The sequence below is a fragment of the Sorex araneus genome, chromosome 4, assembly GCF_027595985.1.
Source record: "Sorex araneus isolate mSorAra2 chromosome 4, mSorAra2.pri, whole genome shotgun sequence".
In the NCBI taxonomy this organism is placed as follows: Eukaryota; Metazoa; Chordata; class Mammalia; order Eulipotyphla; family Soricidae; genus Sorex; species Sorex araneus.
The window spans coordinates 63447600-63470864 of NC_073305.1; the positions used below are offsets into that span (position 1 = coordinate 63447600).

At 46.2% G+C, this 23265-nt stretch overlaps 1 protein-coding gene across 2 annotated transcripts in view; it reads right to left on the bottom strand.

Annotated features, from left to right (window-relative positions):
• Positions 1-22998, bottom strand: part of LRIG1 (leucine rich repeats and immunoglobulin like domains 1) — a 107992-nt gene extending 84994 nt beyond the window's left edge. For both annotated transcript variants that reach the window (XM_055134215.1, XM_055134214.1), the window contains exon 1: positions 22257-22998. In XM_055134215.1, the coding sequence (XP_054990190.1) occupies positions 22257-22492 (236 nt within the window). In that variant the 5' untranslated portion in view covers positions 22493-22998. The remainder of the gene's footprint in view (positions 1-22256) is intronic.
• Between the last annotated feature and the right edge of the window lie 267 nt (positions 22999-23265).

The window sequence follows — 23265 nt, forward strand, 5'->3', positions numbered from 1 at the left end:
TACCCTACATCTATCACAGAAACCTACGATAAATGGATAAACTACGCACAGTGGGAGAGGAGGAACACGACAATGTAAAAAAGTATTTCTTTTAAAACACCATGTGGAGAGGGGAGTGATATGGAGTGCAGAGGAGGTCCAAGTATCCTGGGGCTCATCTTTCCAAATGCACTTGACCACAGATAACTGAAACCACAGAAAGCAAAACTGGATGCGGGGCCACCAGAAAGCCTCACTTGTTTGCAGACATCAGCTCACTGGCCGATCTATTTAAAAGACTGACCAGCAAGATGAGGCTGCCAATGCCTGCCACAGTTGAACCCCGAGAGGTGTGCCTCCTTCCAAGGTCCCGCTGCACCCCACTCTGCCCATCTAGAAGCACACTAACCAGCAGGAAACCTAAAATGAAAACCAGAAGCACTGGTTCTCTGCACCCCGGTTCAAGGCTCTAAATGTTTTCAGAGACACAGCACTCTCCCCTCGCCCCCCACCCCCCACCAAAATCCCCAGCCCCAGTAATGCAACAAGCCACTCTCCCTCAGGCTTCCTGCTTCCTTGCCCATGAAAGGCCACCAGGGCCACAGTTTTCAATTAGCTGTGTCGGCCCACCGGCCCACCACCCCAGAGCTGCCCAAGTTCAATGTGTCTTCCCTCCCACCAGCTTCCAGTCTCCACCAAGCACTTCACACCTTCCTATAGTAAACCTGTCCAAAGCAATTACCCTGCCTGCATTTGGACAGCCTCCGCACTGCACTTCTAATTTATAGCTGCAAAGCTCTGTCCCACAAAGGCAGGCTTGCCCTGGGGCAGAGGAAATGTGGAGAAAATGCTCAGACCTGGCAATAGCTGCAGCACACAGTAAATTTCCTCAGGGGTTACAGGGCAAATTCTCCCATTCTTGTAGTAGCTAACACTGTGGTGATGAGCTTCGTCCTGCAAACCCCCATCACCACTCCCTTCCCCACCAACACCATCCAGCCACCCAACAAAAGTGTAGTTCTATTCTGCATGACTCCTCCCTCATCTGGGATTACAAAGAGGAAAGTAAGGCAGGCAAGTATTGTTCACTGTGTATCTACCTGAAGACCTTGAAAGTCCTAAACATCTTTTAAAAAGAAAGTATTTTTTTCCTCATCTAAAGAAGACAAGACATAAACCCGAGTCCCTTTCCAAGGAATAACACAAACCTCTGAAACCTGTATAAGCTATTTCTCGGTTTTGAGGCTGGGAAAAAAGGACAGGAGTTACATCTGATCCCCAGGCACCATATGGTCCCTGTACAGCATTAAGATGGTCTGAAGAGACATTTGTCTAAAGATATGAGTGACCAGTAAGCACAGGAAAAGACGGTCATCAGCACCAACCATCTGTCACTGTCACTGTCATCCCATTGCTCATCGATTCGCTCGAGCAGGCACCAGTAACATCTCCATTGTGAGACTTGTTACTGTTTTTGGCATATCGAATACACCACAGGTAGCTTGCCAGGCTCTGCCGTGCGGGCAAGATATTATCGGTAGCTTGCCGGGCTCTCCGGGAGGGGAGGAATCGAACCTGGGTCAGCTGCGTGCAAGGCAAATGCCCTACTGCTGTGCTCCAGCCCAGCACCAACCATAGGTAACAGAAAATCAAAAGCACAAGTTACCTATCACTTCAGCCCCATGAAGACTAAGAGATAATAACAAGTGTTTATGAGCCTGTGAAGAGATGAAACTTTTCCTAGGCTGCAAGCAGAGTGGAAACAGTTCATGCACCACTCTCGAAGATAGTCTGGCAGACCCTCAAAGAATTCAACACAGATTCGCCATGAGCCAGCAATTGCACTTGTATGTATAAAACATACATTTGCACAAAAATGCATATGCAAATGCTTGTAGTATTAGTCTAATTTTTGTTTGGGGGCCTAACTTGGTGCTTAGGGAATTATGTGCTGCTAGGCCTCATGTCAAGCAAATAATCTAGTTCTTTGAGCTATCTCCTGGACCTAGCATTACTGATATCTGTCAAAGTGGGAACAACCCAAACCTCACTGATTGATGAATAGATTGATCATTAAAATAAAATTAAAGTGATCTATCCAGAGTGGAGTATTATTCAGCAACCAAAAAGAAAAAAGAAAATCATTACTGATACACGCTACAACACAGAAGAACCGTGAAAAGAAAATCACTCCAGGTCTGGAGCAATAGCACAGGGGGTAGGGCATTTGCCCTGTACGCAGCCAACCTGGATTCTATTCCCAGCATCCCATATGGTCTCCCGAGCACCACCAGGAGTAATTCCTGAGTGCAGAGCGAGGAATAACCCCTCAGCATCGCTGTGTGATCCAAAAAGGAAAAAAAAAAATCACTCCAAGTGAAACCAGAGAGATCACATACTGTATGATTTCACTTATTTAAATTTTATTGTAATTTATGCAGTGTGGTGTTTACAACAGTGCTAAGCATGACTCGTAAGAAATATTCAAGTAGGCAAATCCATAGATAGAAGTAGGTGTTTCCAGGAGCTGGGAGGAAAGGAACGTATGGAAGGGCTGCCACCAGGTAGGGATTTTATTTGGATGTGATGAAAATGTTCTGGAATCAGCAGTGATCCTTCAACTTTGTGAAGGAACTAAAAATGCTGAGTCATGTCTTGAAAAGGATGACTGCCCTGGTATTTCAATGATATGTCAATAACACTATTGTTTAAAAAAATGCTTCTGTAGCAAGCTCTCAAAATTCCAGGCTGAAAATGCTGCTGGGCTACTTCTGTACCACAAAAATGCAGAAATAACTTTTTCCTCTAAGTGCTAGTAGATAAACAGAGCAGAGAGAAGGCAAACCGGCCCCATTCTGAATGGAAAAGCCAAAGCACCGCCTTCAAAATGCCCTCCCGCCCAATCAGTGTTTCCCTCTGCCTCCCTTACTAGGCTCCCTACCACTACCAGAGCAGGGCGAAGAAGTGGAAAACCTCGATTAGCATTTATTCCCCTGCAGAAAACAACTAACTAGTTGGGATTTCAGAAGGAGAAATGTTTTCCTTCTTTCGAGTAACTATTTAATAAAGGCTGTGGAAAGCAAAGTTCCCAATGGCCAGCCCTTCTAAAGTTTTAACAACAAACCAGAGGCAGGAGGAAATGTCACCACAAAGGGGAAAAAATTAATTAGATTAAAATCTAAAGAGTCAGCTCTAGCCCCTTTCTGTGGTTGGGCCAGGCAGAGTTTAGAATGGTATGCTATTTCTGGAAAAGCCCCTTGAGAGGGAAAAGCTGGGACGGAGAGGGTTACACCCTACATCTCCATTTTAGATTAAACTTTGTGGAAGCTGATTAAAAACAGCTATAAACGGCCAGTGTCTCTCCCCATCCCCTCCTCCAGTCCCACAGGTGTGCTGGTCCTTCGTGAACGAGAACGTAGCCCTACAGACCTCAAGTACCATTCGACCACACTGCCCACACCAGAAAAGATCTAGTTAACTGTGAAGGCTGAAAATCTAAGGCGACCAGGACGCTAACCAACATCAAAGAGATTCCAGTTGCTCCCGTTGTGCAATAAACTTCTTTCACCCAACATCATTCACACTTGCTGAGTGCAAAGTTCACTGATATTGGTGGCTTTCTCACTTTGTAGGCTTTCTGGCAAGTGCCCCTTGGCCTGGCTGTTCATTAATACATAATCAGAACATTAAATGCATTGTTTCGCCTTCCAGGGCGTCTTTGGCCCACTTCATAAAGTTAACATTGTCTCTAGGGTGGAGGAAGTTACCTTGCAACAGGCAAAGGATTCAAAGATGCCCAGATGGGGGGCATGTCCGCTCCCACGCTTTCACACATGCACAGAGAGAAGTTTTACACAAGATGGTTTTGATATTCCTGCTCTGCAAAGGGGGAAGAATCAAGTATTTATCTCGCCACTGAGACTGACTGGCCTGGCTCTTTCCCTTTAGTCTTTTTCAAGGCCAAAGGACCCGCTTACCTGGAGATCCTTCTCAGGGTCTTCGTGGAGAGAAGACAGGTGAAGCAAGGCTATCTCTGGCGGTATCAGGGCTGTCTGAGAATGTTGGTGGCGCACTACTTTTACTTTTCAAATCAGACTCACACACACAATGACAACTCACTTTTGAGACCATGTTTACTTTGCTGAAAGCCACATTCTAAACATGGGCTCATTTGTAGAGGAGAAGCAGCCTACAGTCCAACCTTGTTTATGCTCCAAGTAGGTTTGACAGAAAAACCACATCAATTTGTTCTAAAATAATTTCCATTTGCTGGAAGCTGTTCCTGAAGGGTTCTCCGCCACGCTAATCTGCTCTGATTCCAACCAGCTGTAGGAACTGGGCACGTCGGACACAGGCAGGCCAGCAGGGCACAGGCAGGCTGCTCTGAGGGGCTCTTCTGGTGATCTGCAAAGCCACTAGACCATCTTCCCACTCCCAAGTCCCCTCCCCACCATATCCCATAAATAACCTCAGTTTAAGAACACAAAAATGTGTGCCACACCCATGGAGAATATGGTCTTTTATGCAATTATACCTGAAGGAAAAATAAGCTTCTCATGTTCTCTCAAACACATCATTCTAGTATTTATAAGGACATGCATTTGTGCTCAAGTCTTGATTATGTGCAAGTTCAGAATCAAGGATGCTGAGATAATTTATTTGGCTAACTGAGCATCAAAAGATGAAGAAGAAATTTTAAAGGGTATGTCTGATGAGTAGCATAGCAAAGATCTTCAGCCTCACCATGCAAAAAAATGCAGATTAAAATAATCCAATGCAACTTCCTAGTATTATACTGAATTATGGTTACTATGAGCAGGGGGAAATCTAACATTTGTGAGGGTGTGGAGGAAATGGGTAAGATTTCACATATAAATCGGTAATCTCTTAAGAATGTGAATATCCAGAGCAAATCAAATTTAGTGACTCATCCTAAAGAAGTAAGATGTGTTCACAAATGCATATGGCTGTTTACCACAATTCAGAGAAAAACCTACATGTCTTTAAGCTTAGATTGTGACAAACTATATTTTTCAAATGCTTTAAAGTCAAAGAAAGTGTTCATAACACTGAGTCTGTAAGGAGTCTGAGAGACAGTACAGGGGTTAAGGTGCTTGCTTGCATGCAGTCAACCCCAGTTCAATTCCTGTGACCACTGGTTCCTTGAGCACTGCCAGGAAAGACCCTAAAGCACAGAGATGAGAGGAGCCTCCATACATTGCTGAGCATGGATCAAAGCCCCCCCAAAATTTAAGACAAGCAAACAGCAAATTTATTATCATTTGAAATGTAAACAACTCAAATATGTATCCGGGGAGGGAGAGAACTCAAATAGCTGGAGTGTACGCCTTGAGAGTGAGACCTGGGCTTGATCCACGGCACCCCCGGGTCTCCTAAACACCTCCTCTGCAGCAGGAGCAAATGCCCTAGTAGCAAGCTAAAAAGAACAGCCCCTGGGCACCACTTGGTGTGACCAAAATACAAACAAAAATATATATGTATGTATTCAACTATAGATCTTACTATAAATGTATAGACCAAAATGCAAATGTGTGTATATTTATATAAATATATATTATTCTTCCTTTGTAATTCACTCTTTAGTCAATAAACAAATCTACCAAGTGTGGCGAGAAAATCAAAATTAAAACAATAGTAACTAGGCGCAAAACAGCACATAATGTTTCTCATGGATTAACTCACAGCAACAGTCCACTACCACGATAACCATTAAAGCTCATGTCTGAGACAGAACCCACCAGAGAAGACAACATTGTCACTCCTGCCTTCAGTCAGCACCCCCAGAGGACTGTCCATATGATCTTGCTCACAGGGGTCAGCCTCAGAAACGTCTTCACCAAGTTTCTTCCTCTAGGAATCTAAACTGCTTGCTCGGATTGAGCCATAAAGGTCACGGTCACCTGCACTGATCTTCTTACAACTCTGGTCAAGGAGAGCAAGCTTTCCCCCTGCCAGCAAAGAGGGCGCAAAATGACCTTGGCCTGATCCTGAGCTCCACTCTAAGTAAAGGTCTTAACAAAGTAAGCAGAACCCAGGCAACCCAAACCAGCTGCCTGGCCAGGGCTCAGCGTAAGGCAGACGGAATAACCACAAGGGGAAGGGCGTCTAGACAGCTCCGGCTATGTAGAAAGCAACCCTCGCCTGCAGGGGCAACTCCGCACGTTTTTCAGCCACCAAAGAGCAGAGGAGACCCCGCGCCAACTGTTGGGACACGTACTGTGGACTGCCTCACCAACCTAATACGGAAAATTAGTCTTATGGGCAATACTTGAACACAGAATTTAACAACCACCTTCCCAAAGTGGACAAAGAAAAACATCAATGGCAGTATTTTGGTTTGGTGTGGGGGCTGCACCCAGCAGAGCTAAGGGCTTAGTCCTGGCTCTAGGCTCAGGGATCACTCGTGCCTGGCAGAGCTGGAGGGATCATACACAGGGCCAGGGGTCATACCCAAATCAGCTGTGTGCAAGGCAAGTACCCTACCTGCCGTACTATCTCTCCAGCCTATCAATGGCAAATCCTGAGGTGACATATAAATAGCCTAGCTTTCAACTTCACGTCTATTTACTTCTTCCTTCTTTTCTTCTAAGTTTCTCGATACTAATATTTGCGGGGGGTTGAAGGAGACAATCAAATAGGTGAGGTGCTCTTAAACATACAAACTGGGGTCCAGTGACAGTACAGCAGGTGGGGCATTTGCCTTGCACACCGCTGACCCAGGTTCAACTCTGGGCATCCCATACGGTCCTCTGAGCAATGCCAGGAGTAATTCCTAAGTGTAGAGCCAGGAGTAACCCCTGAGCATTGTCAGGAATGTACCTCGCATGTAGCTGATCCTGGCACCACATGGTCCCCCCTCCTCCATGGCCAAGAGGTCCCCAGTGCTGCTACATGGCCTGGCATAATCCCCATGACCACAGGGCCTGCACAGCACCGGGGGCCTTGCATTGGACCCCCAGCCAAGTTGGCTGAGAATCACCAAGAGGGGTTCCAGGAACCGCTTGAGCACTGCTTGGGAGGAATCAAGAAGAACAGAAACAACAAGGAAACCTAAGCTCTGAGGAGGAGGCCGAGCTTACCCTACGGTCTGGAAAAGATATTTCTATAGAAGGCCTTAGGCCTGGATTGAAGAACATCAGTCCTATTTGCATCCACATCTTTGGAGATAACGGCAGATAATGTGCCCCAGGCTCTGTGCTCCACTGTGAGAATGAGTGTCGAAAAACAGCCAGCCCCTGTTTTCAGAGACCTCAGAGACTAACAGGGTAGGAGACAGTCAGACAGTAATCAAATCATCACCTGAACTTCTACATAAAGTACGACAAGAAATCTAACCAAAAAGAGGGTGAGCAATTTCCTGGGGACACCGGTGGAGGAGTAACAGGAACAACTGGGGGTTTTTAATATAATTTTTTATAAAATTTATGAAATATAAATAATATTCTCCAGGCAGGGGAAACAGAACATAAGGCACACATGACACATGCAGTGTTCCATGGACCTGGATCAGGTTCCATGTGCTGGTCATGGGATTCTGGTGGGGAGGGAAAGGCAATGAGGCTGGCGGTCTGGTGGGGCCCGAGCATTCCCCAGTGGAAGTCAGGAGCTTCAACCCATGCCTCTGCGCAAGGCCCTGCAAGAAGAGGGGAGTAGACATCTGCTCTGCCCACGTGGTCCCGCGAGCCCCGCCAGGAATGACCCCCCGCGCAATGAGCCAGGAGTAAGTCCTTTGCATCACCAGGTGTGGCCCAAAAATAAACAGAAAAAGAAATAGTACCAAGGAAAAGTTTAACCTAGAATTCAGACAACATCGCTGATGAAGTCCACCTTTCTTCCTTCCACTCCTTGGCCGTTTTTAGAAATGAAGGAGGAGTGGGGACGGCGAGCCACTGGGGCCACTGCAAGTCTCTGCAGACCACATGGATCTCACAGGGCCGCATAACCCAAGGCATGCCAAGGATTTCAGGCGGAGTATAAACTTCACCAGAGGGCTAAACTGTTTATATGTTCTGGAGTTAAAAATACACCACTCAGGTCAGCATTAACACCAGGGCCTTATCACCAAGGCTGTTTGGGAGCTAGTTACACAAGGCCAGACTAAGTCTCGCCCATCTTTTCAATGTGCCTTGATCTGCAAACTGTCTAATGATACATCAGTGAGATTATAATAAAGCCACCAAATATACACGCATTTGAGAAAAACACTTTCCAAACCCAAGGATACTTTACTGTTTATAAATAGTTTACTTTTTTGATCCCAGAGCATATAATATTCGCAGTTGCTCCAGAAACCAAAGAAACATGGAACAGGAACACAAACCACAACCTAACAGAAACAATAAACAACAGATGGCGAGACATATGCGCATGCTACCACCCCCTTCGCCAAAGGGGCACACCAAGAACAGATTCTGCCACACAAGCCTACCAACAAAGAAGCATCTTCGACAGGCACTGTCCAGTGGCTCTGTGGCTAGAGTGCCAGGTGTGAGGTGTTATGCCACCAAGAAAGCTGAAGGTACAATCACTGGCCTCAAGCGATTCACATGCCCAAAAAAGATAACCCAAGCAAAAGAAAGCAAAAAGCATTCATCACAGCACTCTTCCAAAACAGGCAAGCCAGCGAAAGGCTCTGGGCTTCAGGCAGAATACAGACATATGTTTCAATACTCAAAATGATAATTAAGTTAGTTAATGATGCTTCTTGCCACAAAAATGTAAACTCCTATTACGGCTACAGTCATCATGACAACAACTAGCCTTCCTCAAATTCTGCTCTTAGGCCAGGTTCTAAAACCGCAATTGCACTTTTGTCCTCCTAACAAGCTTAATGAGGTGATACTACAATAACCTGAATTTTGCATAAATGGAAACCGAGTTTGAGAGTGGCTATGTCAACTGTCTCAGGCCACCCACTCCAAAACCACCACTCTTGCCACTGTGCCACCTCACAGTTCTTTCATGCCCAGTACCACAGCACTCAAAAACTCACATGTGGAATAGAGCAGATGGATGGGAGACCGCATGGTCTCAGAGACAGACGCAGGAACACTGCACTGTTCTGGGCTTACAACGTGGACTTAGTGAATGAGTTCAAGACAAATATGTAAACTAATTCAGACTCCTGGGCCACAGTTGCCTTAACTAATGAATCTGATCTGTTGATGTTTATGAAAAACCTTTAAAGACCATTAGTCTCAAAACAACGAGGAAGCGAGGGACAATGCTTTCCATATACAGACATGCCTATTTTCAGTACCACAATTTTGGGTCCAATCATGCTGTCGATTTCATCTCAATGCTTACTTTAAAAAAACAAACAAAAAAAAAACTCTGACTAGAATTTTCCAACAACACTGTAACTTTAAGCTTTTGTGTTTCTTCTACATTTGAAAAGAATGCCATTTCCCAATATATAACTCCCAGATGTAGAATTCACAGATGATTCATCTCGCAGAACAAGTGTTCTGAGACATCAGCTCCAAATAGAGGAAAAACTTGGAATTCCCTTCTCCCTCAAAATAAGAACTCGCCTAGATCTGTTCTGCTCGACGAAGTTTGTTTTCAATTATATCTCCAAATTCTTTTAACAATAACTGCATGGCGTCTGGCACCAACACATCTGATTCTTTGAAGTGGTTCTCAAGCAGAAAGTAGAAAATAAGGGGAGAGGAAGGGAGGACCATCCGCAATCTTTGTCGTAGGTCAAATTTTCTCTCCAAAAGCTCTTTCTGACATAAAATCAGACAGACAGTGAGCTGAAGCTTCCTGCTGCACACTGCCTGGAGCATCGGAGAGGCCCGAGAGAGCCTTGGAATATGTGTCCACCACACATCCTGACACATCCATGACCAACTTTGGTTCCCTGTTTCTAAATGCTAAACTTATTGTTAATTTTTAAAAAACAACTTTTAGGGGCTGGAGCAACAGCACAGCGGGTAGGGCATTTGCCTTGCACGCAGCCGACCCGGGTTTGATTCCCAGCATCCCATATGGTCCCCTGAGCACAATTCCTGAGTGCAGAGCCAGGAGTAACCCCCAGTGCATTGCCAGGTATGACCCAAAACAAACAAACAAACAAACAAACAAAAAACCTTTTATTAGTTCTCTGCACGGGTATATTCAGAGGCATCACACTTTGAGGATAAACTCAGAACTTTTTAGAGCGAATCAATGAAGAGAATGGATTCTTGGTGGGGACGGAGGGCGACCCAAGAGCCAAAGTCACAGCACAATAAACACCCAATGAACTAAGGATGTCTTAGTACCTGAAACTGAACAACCCTTACTGCTTTCAGGTCTGTGTGGAGACAAAAAAGACAGGGATATATAAAATGTTAATCAGCAAAAAAAAAAAAAAATTATCTGGGAGAGGGTTAGATAAAAATTACTCACCAAAATGAGCTCAAGTGAAGAACAGAGAACCTCCGACATCAACAAAAGCGGCTCATTGGCAAGGGTGTAGGATTATTTGGCTTATTTTGAGGTCAGACAGCATAAGGAAAAGGTTTGGCTTTGGATCTTGATGGGAGAATGTTAGAAAGAAAGAAAAGTCTAGTGTTTTGTACTATTTCCTTTAGTCCTAAAGCAGTCCTTAATTCCTGTTAAACTTCCTGTCAAGAAGTTCCAAACCACTAATTGTGCCTCCAACTTCAATGCATTTTAGCTGTATCCTCAAACAAGATTCCAAATTCTAAGATTTTGTTATTTTGTTCTAAAGAAATTAAGGTGGGGGGAGGGGGAATCCAAAGTATCCAAAGTTTTTAACTTATGAGAATTTACATGACAAAGAATGAGTGGAAGGAAGAGAAAACCCCAAGAATTCTCACTGAAGGCACTAACAAACTCCATGTGACAAAAAAAGGTGGATACTCAGAACACAGGAAAGCTTTGAGATTCTGGACGATAAATAGTCTCTGGAGTCTAAATACGATAGCGATCACATTTTCAAGAACAGTGCTTGACCAAGAGAAAAACAATGAAGGCCTAGGGAGATGGATAGATTTGAAATGCATGTGATCCAGAGAGAGAGGGAGAGACATCAAAATAGAAGACAGCCAGAGGTTAAGGCTCCTGCCTCAAATGCGGTGACACCAGTTCCCAGCACCAATATGGTGTCTCGAGCACACCAGGGCTCGGTTACTCCTGAGCACACAGCCAGCAATGGCCCCTGAGCACCACCAGATGTGATCCAAACACAAACAGTAAAAAGAAAACAAGAAAGAAAGTCACCTGGTTGTACAGATGTGCCGGTTGTGCGGTCTTAAAACATACACAAAAGGTCACCCCCCAAGAGGACTAAGAACTACCCTGATAACTACCATATTTCTGCATGTTTCACCATGTTTCTGACCATGTCAGCTCACAGCCAATAGTGACTCTTCTCTGAAAGGACAGATTAGATGGTGTGCAGCTGCCTTTAATGTTTATTACTGAAATATAGCATACAGCCCTCGGGGGTTGATCAGCATCACCTACAACTTCCCTCATCCCAACTTGGCATGAAAGCATGCCCAAGAGAGATATGGCCCACAGTGGCCCTAAGACAGACAGAGCGGCAACTCTTGGAAAGCTATGGCTTTATTTAATTTTCCATCTTGGGGACATATTCTTAAAGCAAAGATCAAAGGTAGGTCAACTAGGCCAGTGGGTCAATGCCAAAGGGTGAAGGACCCAGTGCTGCTCAGGCCCTGCCATGCTGGGAACTACTGACCGCCCAAGAAGAGATCTCCAGAAGTAAAGCCGGGACATGAGGGGCAGGGGGAGGATGCTGCTGCAAGGCATGAACCCTAATCGCTGTACTACCTCTCCAGGCAGAACTCAGTAATTTGAAACCATCTTTGGTAGGGACCCCTCTTTAAGAAACTCAAGAGGAACTTGCCTTGCATGCCACCAACCCAAGTTCAATTCCAGGAACCTAATATGGTTCCCCCAAGCCCATCAGGAGTGATCCTTGAGCTCAGAGCCAGGAGAAAACCCTGGGCATCGCTGGATTGGCACCCCCACCAAAAAAAAAAAAAAAAAACCTTAATTAAAAATGTGGGCTCCTTTCTGGTCAAAAAGATGCACTGAGCTCCAAGATTTCCCTGTAAAGTTTCCTAGACCCACATCCCCCCCAAAATATTTGAGGTCAACCATTCTTTATTTTAGGACAGTCTGGAATTCAATATAGTTCAATGTTTTCTAAGTACTACTTCAAGTGAAGTTGTGAAAGAATTCAAAAATCTCCATAGAAGAGGTTCTGACTTTTCTCTTGGGCAAGGCACAGCCTAAGATGAAGCCAAACCACCCTTCCCCAAGAGTCCCAGGCAGACGCCAAGTCCAGGAACACACTCTCGGGACTCGAAGTGAGGCAGACCTTTCTAGCTGTAATTCAGTTTGCTTTTCTGGGAGACAAAGGGAAACCCCTCTCCCTGTGAGCAGCAACTCGTCCATCCATCACTCTTTCACATCAACAACCCGCTTCCCGGAAGCAACAAAGCCATTCTTGCTGTTTATAAGTTTTGCAAGCAATAGGAAGCCCGTGTGCCAGAAACTCACACCAGACCAGGTGGAGGGAGGAAATCAAAAACAAAATCAAGAAAATTTTAAAATGAAAACTAAAATGTAGGCAAGATACTTGACGCTCAATCTAGGTACCTCAGAGACAAAGACAAGTAAGAGAGTGAAATTCTCCCAACTGGCAAAACAGAAATTGAACTTAAGAGTCAGAATTTCTCAATTTTTGGTCCCCCAAGCCCCCCCACTCCAGTTTTTGGTTTTGTGTTCTGTTCTGGGGATACCTATTCCAGGCATGATGCTCCTGGCAGAGCTTAGAGAAACATACAAAGTCAGCAATTGAATCCAGGAGGCTCTGAAATGCAAAGCTTGGATTCTAGCTTTTTGAGCTATGTCTTCATCACTGCCATCCCTTCAGCCTCTCCTCACCCTCATGCACAATTTTTCATACCCCTCCGTCCACTTTTTTAAACAGAGAATACACTATCAGGTGATATCTAATCAAATGCCATAGGAGCATAATAATACATTCATGAATTTAACCCAAACAGTGGGAGAATTTTTTTTAGTGTTTTTTTTTCCTTGAATCAGTTGAGATAAAGTCACAAAGTTGTCCATGACTGGGTTTCAGTCATATAATGTTCCCACACTCATCCCTTCAGCAGTGTACATTTCCCACCACCAACACCCCCAATTTCCCTCCTTCCACCCCCACCTCACATTTCTTCTCTCTCTCTCCCCCCCCTCCCTCTCTGTGGGAGAATGTTTACCAACACTGAGCACACTCCATAATCAAAATGGTTATTTGAATTTCAAATTTAAATACAGAAATAATTCCGTATCCATGATAAAGGAAAACCACAGAACTCTTAGGTAGTTTCACTAAGATTCCTGATTAAATTACAGTCAGAGCAAAATCTATTCTTAAAAGGGTCTCCTAACCTACTTTTGCAAATAGTAATCTACTATGGACTTTTAGAAAGCTAAACAAAACCACTCTGCAGCTACTGAGAGCAAAAAGTATTTTCAAATGTGAAAATGAGGTTTAAGTCAAGCAGAGGTTCTAAGAACACAGGGTGCCCCTAACTCAATTTAAAGGAGCCTCACTCAAGTAGCCACAGCTGAAATTCCAGGCCTTGCAGACAAAGTTAAGTCAATTCAGATGCACAACTACAACCAAGGGCTAAATATTCCCCAATTAACCAAGAATATATGAAATATCAGCCTTAGATGACCCGTTTGTAATTATGTTTATTCACTAAAGTATCCTGAAACAGCACAGCAGAAAGGTTCTGTTTAGTAGCTACATGGGAGAAAGGTAAATTAATCAGAATTGCGTATTCTGGCAAAGTCCTCTGAGACAAAATGAGTTTCTAAATACCTCCACAAAAGGAAAAAAAAATATTGTCTTAGAACATATTATTTGCTCAGAACATATAACATGCACACATTATTTGCTCCTTAAATACTCTGCTAATTGAACATAAATATATAGCTTACAATACACCATTTGGAAAGACTTAAACATGTGAATTATTTTCAAAAGTTATGCCAATTTACATCTTAAACCTGCCATAGTGAAACTGTACATGAGAATGATATTTGAATGGAGTTGTTCTTTTTTTAAGTTATAGGTGAGAGAGGGAGAGGAGGAGGAAGGGGAAAGAGAGGGGGGTGGGAAGGAGGGAGAAAGGGGGAGGGGGAGAGAGAGAAAGAGAGAGAGAGAGAACTGAAGGTGGAGAGTAACTGTAGGGATAGGATGGTCCAGATGCCACTACATTATTCTACCACTTGTTAGAAGTCGGCTATCTGCATTATAAAAAGGATCTTATTCACCATTTTGAAGACACTTTACAAGTGACTTACTTTAAAGTACTTGGCTGCATATCAAAAGTTCCCTGTATTCACTTTAAAAAGAAAAAAAAATTACACCACTCCTGTGTCCTCACACACAAAAAAAATATTTTTAAGGAGCAGCAGTTAGCAGCAACAGCCTACTTGCCAATCAGTCGGAGCTGTCACTGGCAAGGCAAAGCGCCCAGCATGTCATTTTCTTTTTACCCAGCCCAAACTGCTAATGCTTGAGATACAACAGCTTTCAAACAAAGAGCACCACAACTACAAGATGTGGAACTAAAGAGAGATTAGGTATCCTACCGTTCAAAAGCACTCAATACTTCTCAGTGTATCTAATAGGCGATCATCAAGTGCGTAATCCAACTAGAAAGAATTTATCAGTGTAATGTATGCTTTGAGGAAGATAAGCAGCAAATTATTTGAACAGCAAATTATAAATTGGTGGAAGGAACAAAGGAGAGGAAGCTGGGAGATGTGGAAAAGCACTTGCTACAAGAGTCTTAAGAGAACGAAGTTGAGAGTTTTAAGTTTGAGGGTTTTTTAATCTGTTTTTTTAAAAAAAAATTATCTCTACCTTATTTCTCATGATCCAGTAAATTCAGCATGAGATACAGATCCCTACTCATTTCACTCATCTCCCTCCCAATAATGTGATACCTCCAGGGAAAAAGAAAATGCCTACTGATCATAAAAGATTAGAAACTATAAAAGTTTAAAGAATAATCAATGTAAACTGCTTAGAAAGAGACAGGCCATGCTTTCTTTACACTCTCCTAATGCCACCTTTTGCCAAAACAAACTAAATAAGCGGTGAGTGGAACCTGCATCCTGGTTCATAAGGAAACCAAGATGTATTAAGACTTGCAGAGATGAACGGATTGGTTGTTCACACAATGGGCTTTACAGGTTATGCTAGATTAAATAGTAATAAAGACGCAAACAATCACAGTCATTCATGTGGGCAAGGCTGTGAATCATGGCCATTCACGGGGGAAGGGACCAAGTACAGGTGCAGAAGGCGCAGCAACCGGCTTTTCAGATGGCAGCCTTGCCAGATTCCTCCAATGACCCTGTGTTCATCACCCGTGTCCCTCGCAAAGTCACCAGTCACCGTGAGATTCCAAACAAACCAAAACAAATGAAAAATGTCAGCACTCCCCAGTTCTCTGTGCACAATCCCACAATTCCCTCCCCTCACACCTACTCCAAAGAGAAGTGGGCACAGTGCAGTATTCCGCCTGCCGGACATCTGTAACCTAACCTCTGTTTGGAAGCGCACACCTGCAGTTTCCCAAGCTATTGACCAAGAAGCACTACTTATACCTTGGGAGGGCTCAGTTTCAATGAAACCCTGGGAAATGATAGGATAAAATTATTAGTTTTAAGGCTCCCTCCTTCTCTGCCTCCTTCTCACACCCCACCTCCCAAAGGGCTAATGCTAAATAGACACAAGTATTTGCACAACTGGAATACATTTATAAACCACTTCAATAATTTTTGCTAATTATATAATTTGTTGCAACTGTTCATAAGTTTCCCAGCCCATCCCTTTAAGGGCACATGAAGTTTCACTTGGCTCACTACATACAGGCACCAAAACTTTATGGAAGAAAGCTGTTTGCTTCCTAAGCCCTGACACTGAGAAAGGGGTCTCACATCCCAAGAGTAAACTTTCCACAGGAAGCCTCAGTCACCAGGAAATCTCATTGGGAGAGATCAGGAGTGTGACTGGATGCCAATCTGAGGTAGGAGGCATGAACCTTCCCACTGCTTTGTGCCCATGTGGGAATCATGATAAGGCATACATACATGTTGAAGAATGGGACACGTGTCGCCTAACATTCCTGATACCAGGAAAACAAAATCGCATATTATGACCCCCCCCCATTCTCAAAAAAGAGAAAGGAGGGTCACCCACCCCTATTCATACACATACCTGAATCTGTAGGGTTGAAGAGTAAGGAAATGGACCCTAGAAATATGATTCAGTTTCTTCATAGCTATTCCAAAAGAAAGGATGTAGGCTGGGTTTGATCATTAGGCTGAATGCGATCACGAGGGTCAAGGATACTCACAAATGTAACAGAGTAAAATCAATAACACTATCACTAATTCGTACCAAGGACAGAGGTGGGTAGAAAATGTCTAAAGAACAGAGGGAAGGTATGAAGTAAGATATAAAAGAAGGTGAAAGCTCAGGAAATAGACCAGTTTTTGAAAAAATGTTATGATGTCTGCCTTGCACCCATCAACTCAGCTGTGATCCCTGGCACCCCATATGCTTTCATGACGGAGTCCTTCCAGGAGTGCAGAGCCAGGAGAAAGCCTTGAACATTCCTGGGTGCAGCCCAAAAACTAAAAGAAAAAATGAAATTACTTCAATAAGCAAGCTGGGCTTATGTGTTTCAGAAGGCTCTGCATAAAGTACTTAAGATAAAAACTCCAAATATATTGTATAAAATATTATAAAACAGAAACTGTAAAACAAAAAGTCTTTAGATAAGAAAAATGCACTAGTAATATACCTCTCAAAAAATGTTTGAAAGGACATATAAACTGGCAACTTCCAATTAGACCACAGACAACCCACAATTCTTACTTTTCCCTACAGTTTTTATTTTGCTGAAGACAACAAAGTCATGTACCAAATAATTTCAGCAGAAAATTCCACAGCCCCTTCATGTAATTGGTCAATTAGCTAGCTAGTATAGATGGCTATTCTGAACTGCAGCTATGCTCACACATACATGTGCATGTGCGCACGCGTACACACGAACACACACACACACATTTTAACGCAGGTTCAAGTGTGTAAAGTATTGTGAAAATTTTCATCTCTGGTCTTCAAAGTCTTACTTCTTCGCATGGAAGATAAGGCTAGATCTGAGTTTTTCACTGATTCCCACAACTTACCCTGAAACAAAAGCAGAAGACCACCACATTACTAACCCACAACAAGAACCAAAGTCGTGAGACAGGTGGAAGGGACCAGAGGCTCAGAACCATGCTTACATAAGAAAACTGACAATAACGATGCCTGCATTCCCACAGGCCAGGAAACAGCACGATTTTTAGCTATTTGCCCCACTGCCTGGGAATTCCACCCACTACTCCCTCCTGTCAAGACAATACCTTCAGCCTTTGAAATCACAACCATTGCACACAGCTCTGACCGTTAACACACCCCAGAGTCCTATATGCTTTTAAGAGCCCGCTCCCCCCCAAGCCCGCCCCATCCCTACCACCCTCCAACAAGGCAGGCTTCAAATTGCAGTCTCTGAGGAGGAAGTTCTCCAGTGAGTAAATGTCACCGAGCCCAATCAAGGGTTGCAAGTCAGGCTTGCTCATGAAACGTATAAAGTCCTTTGAGCTATGGGGTAAGCCTGAGAAATCCCTTTGAGTTTCTAACAAATGAAAAAAAGAACCCTTTTCAACCAACATCCTTTAATACTTATAGTAACTTTCAGTTCAATAAATCCCTTTTCTAGATTGCCCTTGACTGTAAATGTCACTTTTTTTTCCCCTTGACTATAAATGTCATTTTTTTCCCCCTTTCAGTTTTTAGGCCACACCAGCAATACTCAGGGATTACTCCTGGCCCTGCACTGAAGAACATATTCCTGGTGCTCAGTGGACTGCATGGGATGCCAGGTACCCAACCCGGGTCCACTGTGTGCTAGGCAAGCGCCCTACCCACTGTACTATCTCTCTGGCCCCTGTATGTGTCACTTTTGAAATAATCATAGGCCACTTTAAACAACCTCCTCCTGATCTTCCCAACTGACAGAACTACAGGGCTTTTGCAGGTGCAGAGAAGTGGGCCAGGTGCATTGTTAAGACACAAAACCCCAGTGCTCTCTCACATTCCTGTCCACCCAGGAGGGGATGCTGAAAAGATTCTGCATCAAGGCAACACCTCTGCAGACGGGAGAGGCCCTTTCATTGTGAGCATGGTGTCTGAGAGGGAGAAAGGTCAGTCAGAGGCCACCGCAAAGTGTTCAGGGCGGGCTGCAGGGGGAAGGCGGGCACAGGAATGCATGGCTGAGAGAGGGAATGGGGCACCACCGCTCAGAGCCAGCCCTCATCACTCGGGGCTAAACTGTCTTCCACCTTCTGGGAGATGCTCCCAAGAAACGTCAACGATATATCCAAAAGGTTGGGCGATGATGAAATCTACAATTCCAAATGTAACTAAGGAATGAGTTAAGCACACTTCTCGCTAACCAGTCCTTTTCAAGGAGACAAGAACGGCTCTGATGCATAACCAAGGCTGGAGCAGGGGCATGGTATGCCCACATATTCATTTATATTAGGTCAGGGGGTGAGGTAGGGCTCAGGGCACTTTCTAATTTCACAGTACTCAAGAGTCAGATTTTATCTTCATAATTTTATATCTGCATATGTAGTGTGCCTTTCACCCACAAAAAAAACTCATTTTGCCAGAGACTTCCTTGCCCATAACAGGCAGCAGAGAATGAGTGACCGACAAATAAATGCTCCACCACAGCAGGTTCAAGGATTGCAGAAACAGGTTCCTGACACTGGTGGCAAAGAAAGGGACTGAGCTCAAACTGAAGTTCCCTAAAACATCAACACTGAAAGGACTCCCACCTTCACACACTTTGCCCATCCCCATAGATCCTAAGTTGTTCCAGGCCCACTGACTTTTTCCATAAGTGACAGAGAAACACACACACACAAAAAAAGGCAAGAAAAAGGAGATAAAAACTCAGGATAATACATGCAATAATCTACTTCTTTCAAGGCACATACAAGAATCTCATCCTTAAGGTTCTGCAGCAATTTAGTCATTTGCACTTTAGATCTAATTTGCATAAACAGGATGGGAAGTATTTTCCAAAACCCTTAATTCATTACACCCTGCATGCACACCTGGGCCTTGAAGCACAGCTGTAAAATTTGAAAGACAATGGTCCTTTTAGCTTCACCACTGCAATGGCAACCAGACATTGTTTATTTTCTATTGTAGTAATAAGCTAATTAACTTGCCAAAACCCTCAAGGTTTGATTTCAGCCACCCAGTACCAAACTGCAAACACAGAAGCAGACAGACAGATGTTGACCCAAATCAAGATATGTGTTTCTTAATGGTCAGGATCACCACATTTGGTGATCGCAAGTGAATGCCCTTAATTCTGAATGACATGCTATCTTCCCTCTGAGAAGAATCAGGGTTTATACTTTCTCCTGAGCCTGTCTGCCTTCCGACCACAATCCCACCAAGGTCATCACTTGGCTCCTAGAATCTTTAAGCCAGTACCATGCTTTTGTTCAACTTCAAGTCACCAATAAGAGTCAAAGGTAAACTGTATTTAATACTTCTTAAACAGCTTCTATGCCCTCAAAACCAATTTCAAGGAAAGCAAGTATCTGAGTTCTAAGAAATTCAACTTCGTTCAAAGTTTCTGGGAAGTTGGGACAAGGCTTGGCAGTGCTTGGTGCTATTTATGAATTGCTGGTTGGACTACGCCAATCACACCTACGTAATGGGAAGGCAGACTCAATTATGGCTTGAATACTACAACTCTTAAGTTATTGTGCTGAATAAGCCTCAGTGTCCAGGAAAGAACATGGTTTTCCCTCAATCAGCTCCATAACATGTCTTATATTCAGAACTTCATTTATAGTCACTATTAAAGTTTTACTTTCCTTATGTTAGGCCTAGAAGCAAAATTAGATGACTGTCTGCAAAAGCAAGAGGAAAAAAGAAGAAGAAAGTTCCATAAAGCCACAGGTCCCCTTCTATCTCAAACCCTCAGCTGAAATTGTTTGAACTAGCTGCAGTAAATCTAGTTCATGGGGTTATAAACTAGCTCAAAGCATTTTCTAGTCACAGTGGATCAGAGGGTATAAGCTTGGTGAAAGTACAAAGTATTTTATTATATTATACTCTGGGATTTTTCTCTCCTCAAGTCTTGCTAAATCATGGCAAAGAATATAAACTGTATACACATCCTGCTGGAAAACTGAAGCAAAATATGAAATCGAGGGGAAAAGAACATCTACTTAATTTTACATTAGTCAAAAAAAAATCATTTCACAGATATTTTTTAAAAAACAACCATTTTCTGCTGAACATCTTACTGCTACTATACTAGCCAGAAATCTCACTTTTTAGGTCAATCAACACCATAATCAATATAACCAAATTTACTGAAACCTAAATACCCAGCCGGTTTTGGTGCTGCTCTCCATGCAAACACTGCAGCTTAAAAGGTGTTCGTGTCTCATCAAATGCCACTCCTCTCCCAGGCAACAGAAAACCAAAAAAAACAAATAGTTTTGCCCCCAAAACTGCAAGGCAAAGTAGATCCTGTGACCACAGCAATGTGCAAATAAGAGGACCTCCGTCCACTTCTGAGTTAAGTCACTCTCCCAACAGGTAAACACTAAAACTTGTTCTAATTGTTCACGTGATTTTACAGCCTTCAAGAGTATGCAAAGGAAAGCCAAGATAACCCAGATCGCTTCAACTACATCAAATACTACCAAGGCGATGCCAGGGATTTAAAAGAAATGCCTGTGACAACATTTACACCAAGATCATCAGTTTTCACTAAACCAGTCAACTCTACAGAAGACCGCTGAAGAAAAGAATATAGATTGAACGAGTCAGCTTCAGAACACAACGGCACCCAGTAATTAAGCAATGTGCACAGCGGTCCAAGCGAAAGGCCTGGGCCCTATCTCCAAAGGCAGAATTTCTTCATGTTGGAAAGCAGTTAGTTTCTGGCCAGCCAGGCTCTAAGACCACATTTTCTTAGATCAGGCCACAGGTGTTGGTTAAAACCTGTGTCACCAGTTTTGTTCCTTTTCTCCGAGCAGTCAATGTCATGCCTGAGGTAACTCCAGTGCCTCTTCTATGTTCCAGGAAAGTTGTCCAACTATTCAAGTGGGAAGCAGAGAACTCAACTTGGGCCTTTTCTGGAGGGTACTCATAGTTTTAACGGGAGGCTGATCACGGAGAGCTATAAGCTATTTGGTCTCATGGACCAAATTTTGCACAAGCAGAAACTGGCTGTTTAGAGTCTACCGTATTTACAACAGCCTTGTTCTCCCCACCTAGTCCAAGAAGCAGCGGCCCACAGTCTTGAGAGGCCAAAACCTGACAGCACCCAAAAGAAACTCCCTCGGGTGACACGCACTGCCTGAATCCCCCCAGCCCCCGGTCCCCTCTCCAGAGGGATTCTAGAGGATGAGACCCCACCGCACTGGGACAGCCAGCCCCGAAGGAGGTCCTGGCTCAGAGAGGAGGGGTCTAGAAGATGCTCCTTAGCATGTCAACCATGCGGAAAAGGACAAATGCTCAGCAGTTACAGATGTCCAGGATCCGGCCGGGGTTTGGGGGGGAGCTGCCTCCGGTCCCCGCCAAGGTCCTGCAGCCTGAGACACACGCTCCCTAATACTGAGTGTCATCGGAAGCCCCAAGCGGAGAGTCACCTTCATTCATTGCTCACCATAAGGCCAAGGAGCCCAGACCCTCAAGGGCCGTGTTCCGGGAGACGAAGAAGCGGGGGCGCACACCCGCAGACGCCCCTCGCCCTCCCAAACTTCCTCCCAACTGCTCCCCACTGGACACGCACGCTCCGGGGCGCACTCGCCTCCGGAGCCTCCGCTCGCACCCCCGCACCTCCAGACCCCCACTCCCCCACTCCCAGACAGCACCCCTTGCCCTCCACCCGGGCCCCCGCCCACCCCGACGACCCCGCGCTCCGTCCAGGCGTCCGCGCCGCGCCGCGCCCTCTCCCGCGCGGACCCCCGAGCGCATCGCCCCCTCGGCCACCCCCGCTGCGGCGCCCACCCCGCGCACGCCCCCCCGACGGCGGCCCCCGCCGCCCGGCCCCAGGTGACAGCGGGGGAAAGGCGAGAGCGGCACTCACAGGCTCCGCGTCCAGGCGGGCAGGTCCGCGGGCACGGCCGTCAGTTCGCGCCCGCCGCAGCGCAGCGCGTCCCCGGCGCAAGTGCAGGCGGCGGGGCAGGGCGCCCGCGGGCCGGCGGCGGCCGTCGGCGTGTCGGGCCGCAGCAGCAGCAGCAGCAGCAGTGGCGGCAGCAGCCGGCGGAGGAGAGCGGCCGGGCGGCGCGGGGCCCCGAGCGCTCCCCGGGCCGGCCGCGCCATCTTGTCTGCGAAGTCCGGGCGCGGGGGCGACGGGGTCTGCGGCGGGGGCCCTGGGCACTAGGCTCCGCGCCGGGGCATGCCGGCCCGCACGCGCCCCTCTCCTCCGCGGCGGCTCAGGCGCTCGGCGGGGGCCCCGGGGTCCGGGCAGCTCCGCAGCGCCCGGAGGGGGCCGCCAGCCCCGCGCCCATCCGGGCTGCGCCGCCCGAGCGCGCCGCGCACCCCTCGGGACCCGGACGCGGAGTGCTCGGCCGGTGCTCCGCCACCCCGCGTCCTCCCGCCGCGCTCCGGGAAGGCGCTCAGCCGCTCCGCCCGAGCGCGGCGCCCGCGGGCATCCTCCGCCGCCGCCGCCGCCGCCGCCTCCTGCGCCTCCTCGGGGCCCGGCGCGCCCAGCTGCAGAGCCCGGCCGGCCCGACGGCGCGGCCACCCCGCGCGCCCGACTCTCCGCACGGCGCCTCGGCGCGGAGAAGCCCCGCGAGCGCGCGGCCGAACAATCAGCCGCTCGCCGCTCGCCGCCCCGCCGCCCGGCCCCGGCCGCTCCCGCAGGCCCCGCCCCCGGCCGCTCGCCCGCACACACACCCCCCGGGGCTCCGCGCCCCGCGGCCCCCGGCCGGCCCACGTTGGAGGCTTTGCAACAGGGCTGCGCCACGCCCACCCAGCCGCCGCCTGCTGCTCATTGGCTGCAGTGGCCCCGACCTAAGAGGCCATTGGTGCGCTCGCCGTGATCCCGCCCATCCCGCCTCTCAGGCCACCCCGCCCCACTCGCTTTTTCCCAC